Source organism: Zonotrichia albicollis, chromosome 3 (assembly GCF_047830755.1).
Source record: "Zonotrichia albicollis isolate bZonAlb1 chromosome 3, bZonAlb1.hap1, whole genome shotgun sequence".
NCBI lineage: Eukaryota > Metazoa > Chordata > Aves > Passeriformes > Passerellidae > Zonotrichia > Zonotrichia albicollis.
The window spans coordinates 24497069-24509570 of record NC_133821.1 but is presented as its reverse complement, the minus strand read 5'-3'; the positions used below and the strand labels follow the sequence as shown (position 1 = coordinate 24509570).

General features: G+C 43.6%; 1 protein-coding gene across 1 annotated transcript; it reads left to right on the top strand.

The window, feature by feature from the left end:
- The first annotated feature begins 5504 nt into the window (after positions 1 to 5504).
- Positions 5505 to 8870, top strand: TMEM17 (transmembrane protein 17). Its single transcript, XM_074536964.1, has 4 exons — positions 5505 to 5759; positions 7107 to 7210; positions 7442 to 7555; positions 7965 to 8870. Exons 1-4 carry the CDS (start codon positions 5612 to 5614, stop codon positions 8244 to 8246), a joined length of 648 nt encoding a protein of 215 aa, XP_074393065.1. The 5' UTR covers positions 5505 to 5611; the 3' UTR covers positions 8247 to 8870.
- Positions 8871 to 12502: the final 3632 nt, after the last annotated feature.

Sequence of the window (12502 nt, the reverse complement as noted above, 5' to 3'; positions counted from 1 at the left end):
TGAATGGGAACAATTCAGCATGCAGGAAAGAAATTCTTTGATTTTAAGCAATATTGTTATAGTAAGAATTCCTCTAGACTTTCTCCAGTCTTAAGCACCACTTAAGATTCTGATTCCATCTATAGATTCTGGTTCCACGGGGAACTCCATCTACAGAAATACAGAAATTTTACATTTCAAAGACAGCAGGCTGAGAAGTTCAAAATTATCATTTGTACTATGACAGTAGCTATAACAGCTGAGACTAAGGTCTAATGGCACAAGTAGCCAGCATGTACCCACAAATAACAAGGCCCTGCTTTAAACAATTGAAAATGTAATAAAAAAAGAATTAAGCGCTCTTTGGAGCCTCTGAGAGTCACTACACTTTCTTCTTACTACTTGATGAGAACTTGAGCCAAGTTTGTTTTGTCTGGAAACACAGCAAAGAGCCCAATGCCAACAGACTATTGAATAAAAGGAAGTAGGGAGCCAAACCCACACTGCAACAGAGTGATGCTGCAGGTTGCAGTGGTGTTGAACTAACATCCCCAAAAGCATAACCCACGTTGTTGGAAGCTGAAGGAACCAGAACTCTGCTGTTCTCAGGCAGTGAGACTTGTGGGATTCCCACTCATCCTCACAACCTCTCACTCTCACAAGGATGAAGCTGGCCTGGGTGAAAAGAACAAAGGAAACACAGTGGTGCTGACCTGAGAACACAGCACCTCACATTCATACTTACCTTTGCATTCAGCAAAGCTTCAAACCAGAAAGAGAGATTATTCTTGCTTAGAAATCCAAATTTAGACATCCAAATGTATATCAAAGAATTCAAATATCTAACCTCAATTTAGAGTGCTGCTGCCACTCCCACTTAAATTCCACAGAAGCTGTGGCATACTCACACTGTGGAAATTAGGCATTTATCTAACTGTACAAATAGAAAAATAAAGACTTTAAAAAAAAAAAAAAGCCTTAACACTGAGAGCAGTTTGTTAACTAAACAACAGTCCTCTCTGCCTTGTGGCTTTTTTTTTTTCCTTAAATGATCAAATTACAAGTGTTATCCTCCATCACTCACTCAGGATTCAGGCTTGCAGAGGATACAAAGCAACTGTTACAGGGACCTGACGCAGTGTGCAACAGCAAAATCAATCCTTCCTTTGCACAGCTCATACAGATTGGAGGTAAATTTTTAAATACTGAGCCATCTTTGGATTCTGCAATAAAGAAAGAAAGCACTGGAACTGCCAGGGTCCATGTTTCAGGAAGCCTTTTTGCAAGAGTTGCACACGCTGCAGGTGAAGCATCTGCTTGGTGTGGTACCCAGGAAACACAAACTGTCTGACCATCTGGAGGAGCTCAGACCCACAAAGCAACATCTGGGAGAGCTTACACCCCCATAAAGAATCTTAATTTTAATTTTTAAACCTTTTGTGCACCTTGATTTAGGAAAACAACGAGACTCTGCTGGTAATCAGAAGAGGAGGACAGAGACATTCAGACATTGCTCCTGCCCTCTGAAGGAACCCACCAGGAGAGGTGAAGCCTCTCTAACTAGTTTGGATTGTACAAATAATACTCAGGCAGTTAAAATTACTGCATGAAAGATCAGCTTGCGTGCCTATGCAAAGATGAGACCAAGGCTGAAGCCCCATCAAGTATCTTTAGTGAGAGCCTGGCTCAAAATCCATCCACTCTCAGTAACCTTCTCATGTACCATGAAAATCTTGAACACTTTTGCAACACAAACAGTAAAAACTTGTTTAATAGCCACGCCAGCTTTCAGACACTCCCAGCATGCTTGACAAAACTACGAATCAGCAAAATAAATAAAACAAAAGTAGGGAGTGGCTCTAACTAAAAGCCAATTACAGCAAGAAGGAATTCAATCTGCAGGAGCAAATAATAGCCCTTTCTTCTTCTTTTCTTTTTCCTCCTTTTTTTTTTTTCCTGCTGTCTTTATGCTTAAAACTAAAATAGCCAATATATATTTAATGCATGGAATCCCTGCAGTGATATGTTTTTGATAATACTTGACACAAGGGCCTGGGCTAAGTCTCAGCGGCAGCAATAATTGTTTACCAGACACCAATATCCCATAGGTGTGAAATTAAAACCTGCACAAGTGACACAGAGAAAAAAACCACTGTCCTGGGGTTCACGAGGCAGAAGCACAACTGTGAAATTACTTTGGCAGACACTGGCACAGCTAATAACACGATCCTTTCAATCACACACATTAGAGTCTTCGTGGCATCTGTGATTTGTTAAAACTCCCAATCTGCCACTTCATTCTTAGGACACGAGGAGGAAGCAAGGCTGCACTCTGCCTGCCTGCACACAGCTTGGCTCAGCAGTATTTCTCATATCTTTTCCACCATTGCTGCTACAATACCAGGCAGGTATTAGGGAGCAAGCAAGGAGGTGAGCAATTTGTGTTGCTCACACATATCAGGGACAGCAGCAAAGGCATGCCAGGCAAAACAGCTTTTGTGAGATTCCACAACAGCACCTTCAGAAATGCAGAAATTGTGATTCAGGTGCAAAGGTAAACCACTGGAACCAGTTAAATAAACCCTGCATTGCTGAAATGCCAATTGTGCAAAACTGCTGATATTTCATTTCGATAGATATATTGCAGCTGGTGTTTATGGCTCTGTGTTGCTGCCAGAGAGCCCCAGGAGCTTTGGTCTGGGAGCCAGGCCAGTGTCTACCAAGTCAGCTGGACTGCTGTGGATACACAAAGATCCAATATTGCTCTGATTTAAAGCTTCCAGGCAGATTTTTCAGAGACTTTTGTTTTTTTTGATAGCTAGCACGTGTGGAGAGAAATAAAACAGTAATTTTAAATGCTGTGCCACTGTGAGCCTGTTTCTTCCAGCTTCACATTTCAATATCTTATTTTGAAGCACAGAGAACTGGAAATCTGCTTATTTCTACATAAACACCCATTTGTGGATGTTAGACAGAGGTTCAATCAGGGAATGCCTCTCCATGAAGAAAGGAAAAGGCCAGATAGAGTTTTGTCACAAAAGCTGGAAATGTGACACTATTTATGCAGATGGTCATGGTCTCTGTTACATCAGCCATGTAACAGTTCAGTGTTTTCCTTCTCCCACTCCTTATGGCACAGATTCTTGCCCTTCTGTTACAGAAAGCTCTGATGTGTCAATGGAGATGTCCCAGGTATTCTGATCCTTCAAGTTTTAAGGTTTTCTTCCACTTGAAAGGATGATCTGCATCCCTCCCTACAGAAAATCAAAAGAATTCTGATCATTAAATTGCTGAGAGATAAAAATTTTAAAATAGGAGGCTGTAGTCTAACAAAAATCAAACAGAATTAGTAAAAACAAAGAGTTTCTCTTCAGGGAGTATTTGAAATGTGTGCACAGACAAAAAATATTAAACAAAAGTGTGCACAACTTTATTTTGTAGGGGCATGCAGAATGCTGGGCCATCTGTTGTAAATGGAAGGCTGCCAAATATCACAGTCACACCTTGAGTCTGGAAGCTGAGCCTGCATGGCAAATCCATACATTTCTTGTGGTGTCTGCATGCCATCAGCCTTTCCTTTACCCACTTGCCTGGCTGCTAAACTGGATTGCTTCAGTTTTTACAAGGGCAGAGCCCAATTCTGCCAAAAGCACCACTGGCTGCTGCAGAGCTGCTGGCAGGACACCTGGCTGCATGCTTGAAGGTTTTCAGAATTGGGGAACATAAAACAAAAGCAGCATTAGGATGATCAGGGTCCCCACTCAAAGCCACTGACATCAGGAAAAGGCACAATAACATTGTGTAGTTCAGGAAAAATTCTTCCATCTTCCATTCAGAAAATGTAATCAAAAGGAAAATCCTTAAAGGCTGAACTTTTACATGCCACCAACTTATACCATGGAAAAAACCTTGAGACTTCCATGAATATCTGACTTCATCAAAACTCTGCCATATTTTGATTCATATAAGCCTGTTTCTTGTGTCTAAGTAGTTGAGAGTATGGGATGAGAGTCTCCATAACTTGTAGAGTGGTTAATCAGGTCAGGACCAAGGTAACAACAGTAAAACAAAATTTCTGGCAATCTCATTGAGATTCCTCACCTTGCCCCTTTCTATAGCAGAGAACTTTATGAACATATTGGCTAAACAGTGCAAAAGTCACCATTACAGTTGTTGAGCTGAAAAGAAATCATTTCCAGCACCTACTGGCAATTGGCAAGATAACTGATACAGACTGCACTTTTTAAAGTTCAGAAACCAATTTGAACATTAATTCTGGATTTCATAAAGTTTCCTCAAATATAAAAGTGATCCTTCAACTCTTCTATAATTTCAGTAAGTTTTTAATGCAGATTCCTGCTGGCATACCCATGTTTGGAGAAGTCCTTAGGAAAGTATTTATTGTCAATAGCACACCATTCACCAGCTCAAAAGCCAAATGGATTTCTCAGAACTCCTCCTTGTTCAGCCATCTTTCTCTGTAGTCCTCCCAGTGGGATAGAATGAAATTCAATTTGAACTAGGCTTTAAATTATTTAGTTGGAGATAATTGAGTTTGGAAAGTCATACTGGGGTATGATTACCCCGGGAAGAGGATGAACATGGTTTGGGGTGGGGGAGCAGGAGAGGAGAGCTGGCTTGCCCTGCCCAGTGAAGGGGTCCCTGCCCATGGCAGGGGGCTTGGAACACTGGGGTCTTCAAGTTCCCTTCCCACCTGAACCATCCTGTAATTCTGTGTCACATTAGGTGCAGAAAATCTCTCATAGTAAAAGGCACAAGCTGCTCTTTCATTTTGGTTGTGCAGAAAATAACTTCCTGCACATCTAAGAATGGCATTCTTTTTTTTTCTTCAAGGAATCAGGGCCTAAGGTGATTGAAAAACCTGGAGATTTCTAGAGGGCCTGTATTTTCCAAATAAAAGAAGCACAAGAAATCGGGTTTATATATTAATTTATTGTGATTCCACGAAACCCCCAGTAAGGGACAAAGCTGACTGGGCTTCAGCTGTCTTGGTAAAACCACAGCTTTTAACTTCAGAGTAGCACACACAGATTTCCTGGAGGAAAAGGTATTTTCTGGCTCAGTTACACCTGCATCTCTGGTACAATGAGTCATTCATATCCACTTTAAGTGGCAACACAGAATGTTCACACCATTCTTCCAATCCCCATTCCCTCTGTGACCCCCATCGAGGACCATCATTCTCCCGGGTTTATCTAGATGGGAGCAGAGTGCTTCTACAGCACCTTTTCTCGGGCCAACATTCCCGTTACCTTCTCAGAAAACCACAGAGTGGAAGAAAAAAAATCCCCTCGGACTAGTGCGAAACGAAGTGAAGCGATGCGGGAACTGAGGGCAGCCGCTGGCACCGGCAGCTCCCAGCGCTAGGGCACGGCCGCGGCTCCGTCCCGCCACAGCCGCGCCCCGGGGGGCTCAGGGTCCGTCCCTGGGGCGGGGGCTCCGCTCCCCCCGCCCCAGCCCCGCCATCGCTCCCGCCCCAGCCCCAGAATCGTTCCCGCCCCAGCCCCGCCATCGCTCCCGCCCCAGCGCCGGCATCGCCCCAGCCCCGTCCCGGCCCCTCAGCCCTGCGGGCCCCACGGCGCCTGCGCGGCCCCGCCGCGGCCTGGGCGCGATGGCGCGGCCGGAGGGGCCCCCGACGCTGCCCGAGCCGCTGCGGCGGCGGCTGGTGTCCTTCAGCAGCTCCGTGTTCAGCGATAGCCCCCGCACCGCGCTCGGCGACGGCCCCCGCGCCCCCCCGGGCTTCCCGGGCTACCGCGCAGGTACAGCGCGGCCTTGGGCCGGCCGGGCGGGCGGCGCCGGGCCCGGGGCTCTGCTGCGGAGCCGGGGCGGGCCCGCCGGAGGCAGCGCCCGCAGGAGCTGCTGGGGCCGCGGCTCTGTCTGTGTGCCCCCGGCCTGGCGGGGAGAGCCGTGGCACAACCCGCGCCCTGTTCAAACCTCTAGCGCGAGAGTAGCCATGGCAGTGCTCACAGTGCTGCCTGCGCAGAGAGGCTGCCGTGATTTCAGCCCATAAATCCATTCTAAGCCGATCGAATTAATCAACGAGGCGTTCTTGTTTCAAGAGGAGTTCCCGCTTCCTTCGTGTAGTAACACTGCTAACGCTTACGAGTTCATTTCATTTATCAGACACTTCACCAGTAGCTTCTATCTCTAGTCTTTTTTCTTTGGCTTGCTGTGTATAGAATACTCCTGTGTTAATATCCAATTTTAAATTATTGGACATCGGGATTTCAGAAATTCCGTTCCACATACATATCTCGGGGAGTTGCTGTAGCAACAGCCATTGCAATACTGTCTGGCTTTTGCATTAATTTTAGCAATCCCAGCAAATAAGCATTAATTTAATTTAGGGATAGAAAAATTAATTAGAATTGGCTTATGTTGCTTAAACATTCATCCAAACACAGTTTTAGAACTTGCACAGAATTTATAAATAGCAATGCCATGTCAAGGAAACCTTTAACATACCGAAACATTGTGATGACAATTGAAATTTGAACTCTTGGCTTGTTTTTAAGTAATTTTTTTCCTTAAGTCTGACCTTGTACGTCTGTTATAAAGTCATAAGTACAGAATTTACTGCCCACATGTTGGAGTTGGAGACTTGCCTTTCTCTACATTGAGTTATGTGATGCAGCTTGTCCTGTACCGGCTTGAAAGGATGAGCTTTATTTTGACACATATTTGAAACTGTTATCTCTTAGGAATCAGACAATTACCTTCCAAGTGTCTGTTTAAACGAAAGGTTGAAAATGAAGAGTGGGCCATGCAAGCCTGCTCTCTAGCAGCTCTCTTGAGCTAAGCCTTATTCAGAGATGATGGAGTAAGGTAAAAGCCACCAGGTAATCAACAATTGGACACTCAGCTTGAATGTACAACTAAATTATAAAATGCTGTGTCCCAGGGGCCAAAAGGTTCCTTGGATTCCAGGAAATTTTGTAACTGTAGATAGGGAGTGAAGATTTCCTCTGGATAAACAAAAATATTTTTCTTAACATTTTTTTGACAGCGAAGAGTCAAATTACTGCCCTGCATGAAGCTAAGATCCAGCAGTATCCTTCTGTCATACTTACAGCTGGAGTGATAAAATCTTCTTTTTCTCTGTACAGATTGTGAAATCCTTTCCAGTTTGCCACTGCAGATGTCCCTCTATTTCAATGTTTATTTCTTCCCGTTCTGGTGGCTCATCACAGTTGCCATCCTCTACATGAAGGTGAGAAGGAAGGAAAGTGTTGGTTTGTAAATGCATGTTAGATCAAACACATCCTAATGTGGGATGCAGCTCACTGCAGTTAGAGGTCTTTACATTGTTTTGGGAATTCATGGAAACTGGAGGTTCAGGAGTGTTTGAATGCCAATACTGTTGACTGAGAGAAGCACAGAGTATTTTCATTTAATCAGACACCATGGCAGAAACTTTTACTTTCTTCTTCCCCTCTTCCAGTATCCAGCCTTATCAGATTATTACAAGTTCATCCTGGTCACCATCATGATCCTGGTCTCTCTGACAGAGCTCATTCGACTCTACCTGGGATATGTGGGCAATCTCCTGGAGAAAGTAAGTTACCAGATGGACACAGTAATTTCTGCAAGAATTTCTGCTTTTGGGAGTTGAGCATTAAGTGGCAGGTATTTTATTTGAGAGATTTAAGTTGAAGACATGGTTATTTCCCTTCAGTTGCACTGTGCATCTTCTATTCCCTTGGCATTGGCTTCCACTTAATTTTGTGAATTTCAAGTAGTTTTCCCTCAGAAGAGAGCTCTCTCACTCCCTAAAATTATTTTGTCAGAAAATACAAGTATGCTTAAAAACACAGGATATGGAAACATGAAGCCATCCCACTTTGCCTTTCCACATTATATGCTGACTTTTGGAAAATTAAAAAGAAATGTGTTGTGTTCACAAGATTTTGGATTTTTTCAACCCAGTTGTCAGGTTTTTAATAGGTGGTGTCTCCCTGTTGTAGGTCCCTGAGCTGGCTGGGTTTTGGCTCCTGACTCTCCTCCCGCAGTTGCCTATAATTCTCTTCTTGCTATTTAATGAAGGGCTGAAAATCCACTCTCTGGAGCGAGCCGTCCACATCATCTTCGCCGCCTTCCTCTCCTTCCAAGTGGTGGCGGCGTTTTTCGCCCTCAGGAGGATGGTGAACACTCTGGCCACCCGCTTCCGCCTCACCGAGTTCCACCGCCTGGAGGAGCAGCGCCCCGCGCCCGGCCTGAGCAGCCTGGGCGGCTCCCAGGGCTGGTAGGGCCGGAGATCGCACCCCGAGCAGCTCCCGGGGCTGGTAGGGCCGGAGATCCCGCCCCGGAGCAGCTCCCGGGGCTGGTAGGGCTGGAGATCCCTCTACGAGCAGCTCCCGGGGCTGGTGGGGCCCTGGTGCCCGCCGGAGATCCCGCCCCGAGCAGCTCCCGGGGCCGGTAGGGCCGGAGCTCGCACCCCGAGCAGCTCCCGGGGCCGGTAGGGCCGGAGATCCCACCCGGAGCAGTTCCCGGGGCCGGTAGGGCCGGAGATCACGCTCCGAGCAGCTCCCGGGGCCGGTAGGGCCCCCAGAGCCTCAGGGGATACCAAAGCCCGGCCCAGTGCACCCACGCAGTTCTGTTTCCATTCTGTTGGGTCATTCTTTGCCTTCTTGCCTCAGAGGTATCAAAAAAATAGCTCTCGCTCGAGAGCCAACATTAAACCTCAGAGGATGGAGCTCCTGTCTGCAAGGAAAATCAAAGCCAATTGCATAACTGGCCTGAGTGGACTGTTTGTGGACTGAGTAGATTTGGAGGGTTTTACAAAGTAGTGGCATTTTTAAAACGCCAGAAGCCTTTTTCCTCACTGTTTGCACAAAATTCTTTTGTTTACAATAAATCTTTTCTACACTTTTTTGTGTTGGTGTCACAGACATTCTTTCATAAAAATCCTTTCTTTGAGGAGTTTTCCTCTTCTGGGAAGCTGAGGCCCCAGAAGAAAAATGTAAACAATTGTTATCGGCTGCTGTGGAATGTAGCAGGTGCACCTGTGATTGGCCCATGTTCGATGTTTACAATTAAGGGCCAATCACAGGACAAAGCTCTCTGGGAGACTGATTCACAGAGAGCTCTCTTGTTTGAGATTCCTATTCTATTCTTAGCTTAGCAGCTTCTGAACTTTTCCCTCTATTCCTATTAGTATAGTCATAATGTATTATATATCATAAATTAATAAATCCAGCCTTCTGATCATGAAACAAGATTCTCGTCTGTCTCTCTCACCCTGAGGAACCCTCACAAGTCATGTAACATGTTGGTACCAATTTTGTCTGTTTTCCAGATAAGTTGCACAAATTTCATGCCTGATACCTCAGTTAGGAAAAAAACCCAACCCAAAACCAAAGTGGAAACAAAAGCCCCAAGAGATCTTGAAGCTCAAAAAGAAGTTAGTGAACAAAGACTGCACTTTCAGAGATGGTCTTCCAGGTGATTCCAGCTCTTAGAAATTCCTCACTGCTATACTAAGCATGTAATTTCAAAGGTATTCATTCCACAAAACTCTTACGCTCATCTCCTTTGGCTTAGCTACAGTTCTAACTATCAAGTCAGAGTGGTGCAATTTTCCCAGACAGAGCAGTAACAAAATTATAGTCATTAAAAAAGTAGCTTTATGTCACTGAAAGGCAGAACCTGTTTTTCCCAAGCCAGGGCAAATACCAAGGTTCTCTCATTCCTATTATGTGTATTAAATTTTAGGCTATCTTCTGCAGTTTTGGTAATGGCTGAAAGTTCACTTTTTCTGTCAAGGAGTGATGGAGATCAAACATTAAAGTAAATTTTTCACTGGAATCCTTTGAGACCTTTGAGCAGGGCAGGAGTTGTCAGTTTTGAAAGCTGGCACAGGCATGAAAACTGCTCCAAGGGTTGGAAGGAAGAAGAGTCTAACATGAAAAAGGCACATTATGCTTAAAGCTGTTGAATATTTAAAGCTTACAGAACCCCAAGTGAGAAGAAGGCATTAGCTTTTGTTTTTACCAAAATGGTTAATTTTCCTTTCAATCCGTGAATGAATGGGACAATGAATTACACTAAGTTTGCTTCTTCATTTCATTATTATAAAGCTTATGCTTATCAAAGCACATACCCCTTTGTTTTAAAGCAAACTACCATCTTGGATTTTTGCACAGAAAGAGAGGATTTCTCTAAGAGTCTCTAAGAGTGTCTTTTAACAGTTAATATAAAACAGTTAGAGCCCTGTAATCAGAGCCTGAGAGGGACACAGAGGTTTAAGGAGAAGTTACAGCATTTCAAAAACACTTTTCCAGCATTAGAAAATCCTTGTCAAAACATTCTTTACTGATGCAAGGGGAATATTGGGCATATTTTTAATCTCAACCACAGTTACACTGCAGGAGAATGCTAAAAGCAGGGCTGGAGGAAGGTTTTTAACACTAAGTACATGAAATACAACATGAAGCTGAAAAAGTCAACCATACACCAATGCTGGCAACAAGGAACTGGCCTCCAGGCTAAGGCCATGAGGTATAACTCAAAATCCTTGCTTTTAGTGATAAAGAAATGATGCATTTGGAAGATCAAATTGCTATACAAGATAACTGGAGCCAAAGACAGAAGGACACACAGCAGTTTGGGGACTGGGAGGAGGAGGGGGAAATAGAATTAAGAAAAACGCTGTTAGAATTAGAGTTGTCTGGAAATGATAAAGGTAAAAACCAGCCTGTGAGGTAAATCTTCAGCAATATGTTTGATAAACACAAGATCTCTACCTACACTCTGCTCAGGCTTCCTAACAGATCTGCTGGTCTATTCTTAATTTCATAATTATCAGTTTTAATTTCACAATGAAACTTCCCTTCAGTTTCCAAATTTCACAGGAGCTGGTGAGGCATCAAGCAAGCAGAAAAAAATACACAAGTAGAACATGAGAATTTAAGATTCAGCAGAGCAAGTATTTGGGCAGCTAGGGGGGTTGGTGGTTTTCCTCACCTCTAGAGAATAGATGGAAACCAAAATGAAAGGAAGGAACCCAAAACCACTGGAAACACATGGGAGTTCACTGAGCAGCATCCAGAAAGTTCTGAACAAAAGCTGTACAACAGTGGCTTTCTGCCACACTGCAGTTTGTGCCAAGAACACCCCAAAAAGTTTTTTTTTATGCTCTTGATTGCTACCAGCAGCTCTCCCTTCACAATCAAGATCTTTGAGTGGCTAAAGCCACTCAAACAGAACAGAAATCAGTTATTTTATTTCATGAAGTTTACTGTCAGGAAAGGCCAACAGCCAATTTTAAGGGAAATTTGTACCAATGTATTTCCTTTAACTGAATAAAAGAAATTAGGAATGGGTGCATTATCTTAAAATGCTCTATTTTAGGTTACTGATCAATTTGAAGATGAGAGGAGTATTTTGAGATCAAGGGCATAGTTGGCAAGTGGTTTATACCTGGACTTGGCCTGTGTCCCTTGTCTAAAATAGACTTTGTAAAAGGATTTCTCTTTTTTTAATAGTTGCAGGACTTTCATGAAGGAGAAATTAAATTTAGAAGAGGCTTCAAATGTGTACCTTACTTAAGCAGATCTGATAAAGTAGACACAAGATAAGACATAGATTTGATAGAAAACAGACAATTGATAAAAAAGAGGGTACAGCATTAACCTTTCCATATCAACAGCTCACTCTTTACATTTGCTGAAAGAATTGCACCCAGAGGAATGAGATCATACATTTCACTCTTGCCTTTGTCTCTTATAAACTGGACTGGACTTACTGTGAATCTTTAAAGAGTTGATGAAGCAGAATTGGCATCATTACATAGTCTGATAAGAGGGCCAATATCTGGGAAAGGCTGCAGATATCATTTATTTTGAAAAACAAATTTTGTTTCTCCAGAACAAAGGTTGGATAGCAACAATTAAAAATAACCTTGTTGAGTGCTTCAAATAAAGCAAGGATAATAGAGTTTGCTAAAGGAGGCAGGCAAAGCTGTATGTAAAGGTCAGCTGATAAGAGCAAGAAGAATTTAAACTATAATGGAATAAATAGGTTCAAGAAGTGTAACACAGACAGAAAATGTGTATGTTGATGATTGGTGCCACCAAAGTTGCCCCTGGGTACATGAAGGAGAGAATTTATTAAAAGAAAATAAATGTGAAAATTTACCAGCTTGAAATCTTCAGGGAGTCAGCAGAAATGTTATTCCCCCAGCTAAGCAGCAGCCTAGAGCACTCAGTTCCACATTCATTAAATACATGCAACTTTGCAGTTTCTTATGGGGAAAAAAAAGCACTTTTTCTTCTTCAGATGGTCCAAGGTTTGAAAGCAATATAGTCCCTGGGAAGCATTTACTGGCCAAGAGACATGGGCAGAACACAGGAACTGTAGACAGAGATGAACAGATCTGGCAGGTAGCTGCAAGAACAGCCAAAGCCTGTGGCTCCCCTGGTGAATTTTGGAAGCAGAAGTATTCATGACTTCCTTGAGAGCTGCCTGGAACATCCAGTATCAGGGCAGGAGTTCCTGCAGTCTG

Excerpts from the sequence above, each read along its gene's own strand:
- TMEM17 (XM_074536964.1), top strand. The coding sequence starts at position 5,612 with ATGGCGCGGCCGGAGGGGCCCCCGACGCTGCCCGAGCCGCTGCGGCGG. Across the intron at positions 5,760-7,106 it reads CTTCCCGGGCTACCGCGCAG|ATTGTGAAATCCTTTCCAGT; the intron begins GTACAGCGCGGC and ends TTCTCTGTACAG. Across the intron at positions 7,211-7,441 it reads TTGCCATCCTCTACATGAAG|TATCCAGCCTTATCAGATTA; the intron begins GTGAGAAGGAAG and ends CCCCTCTTCCAG.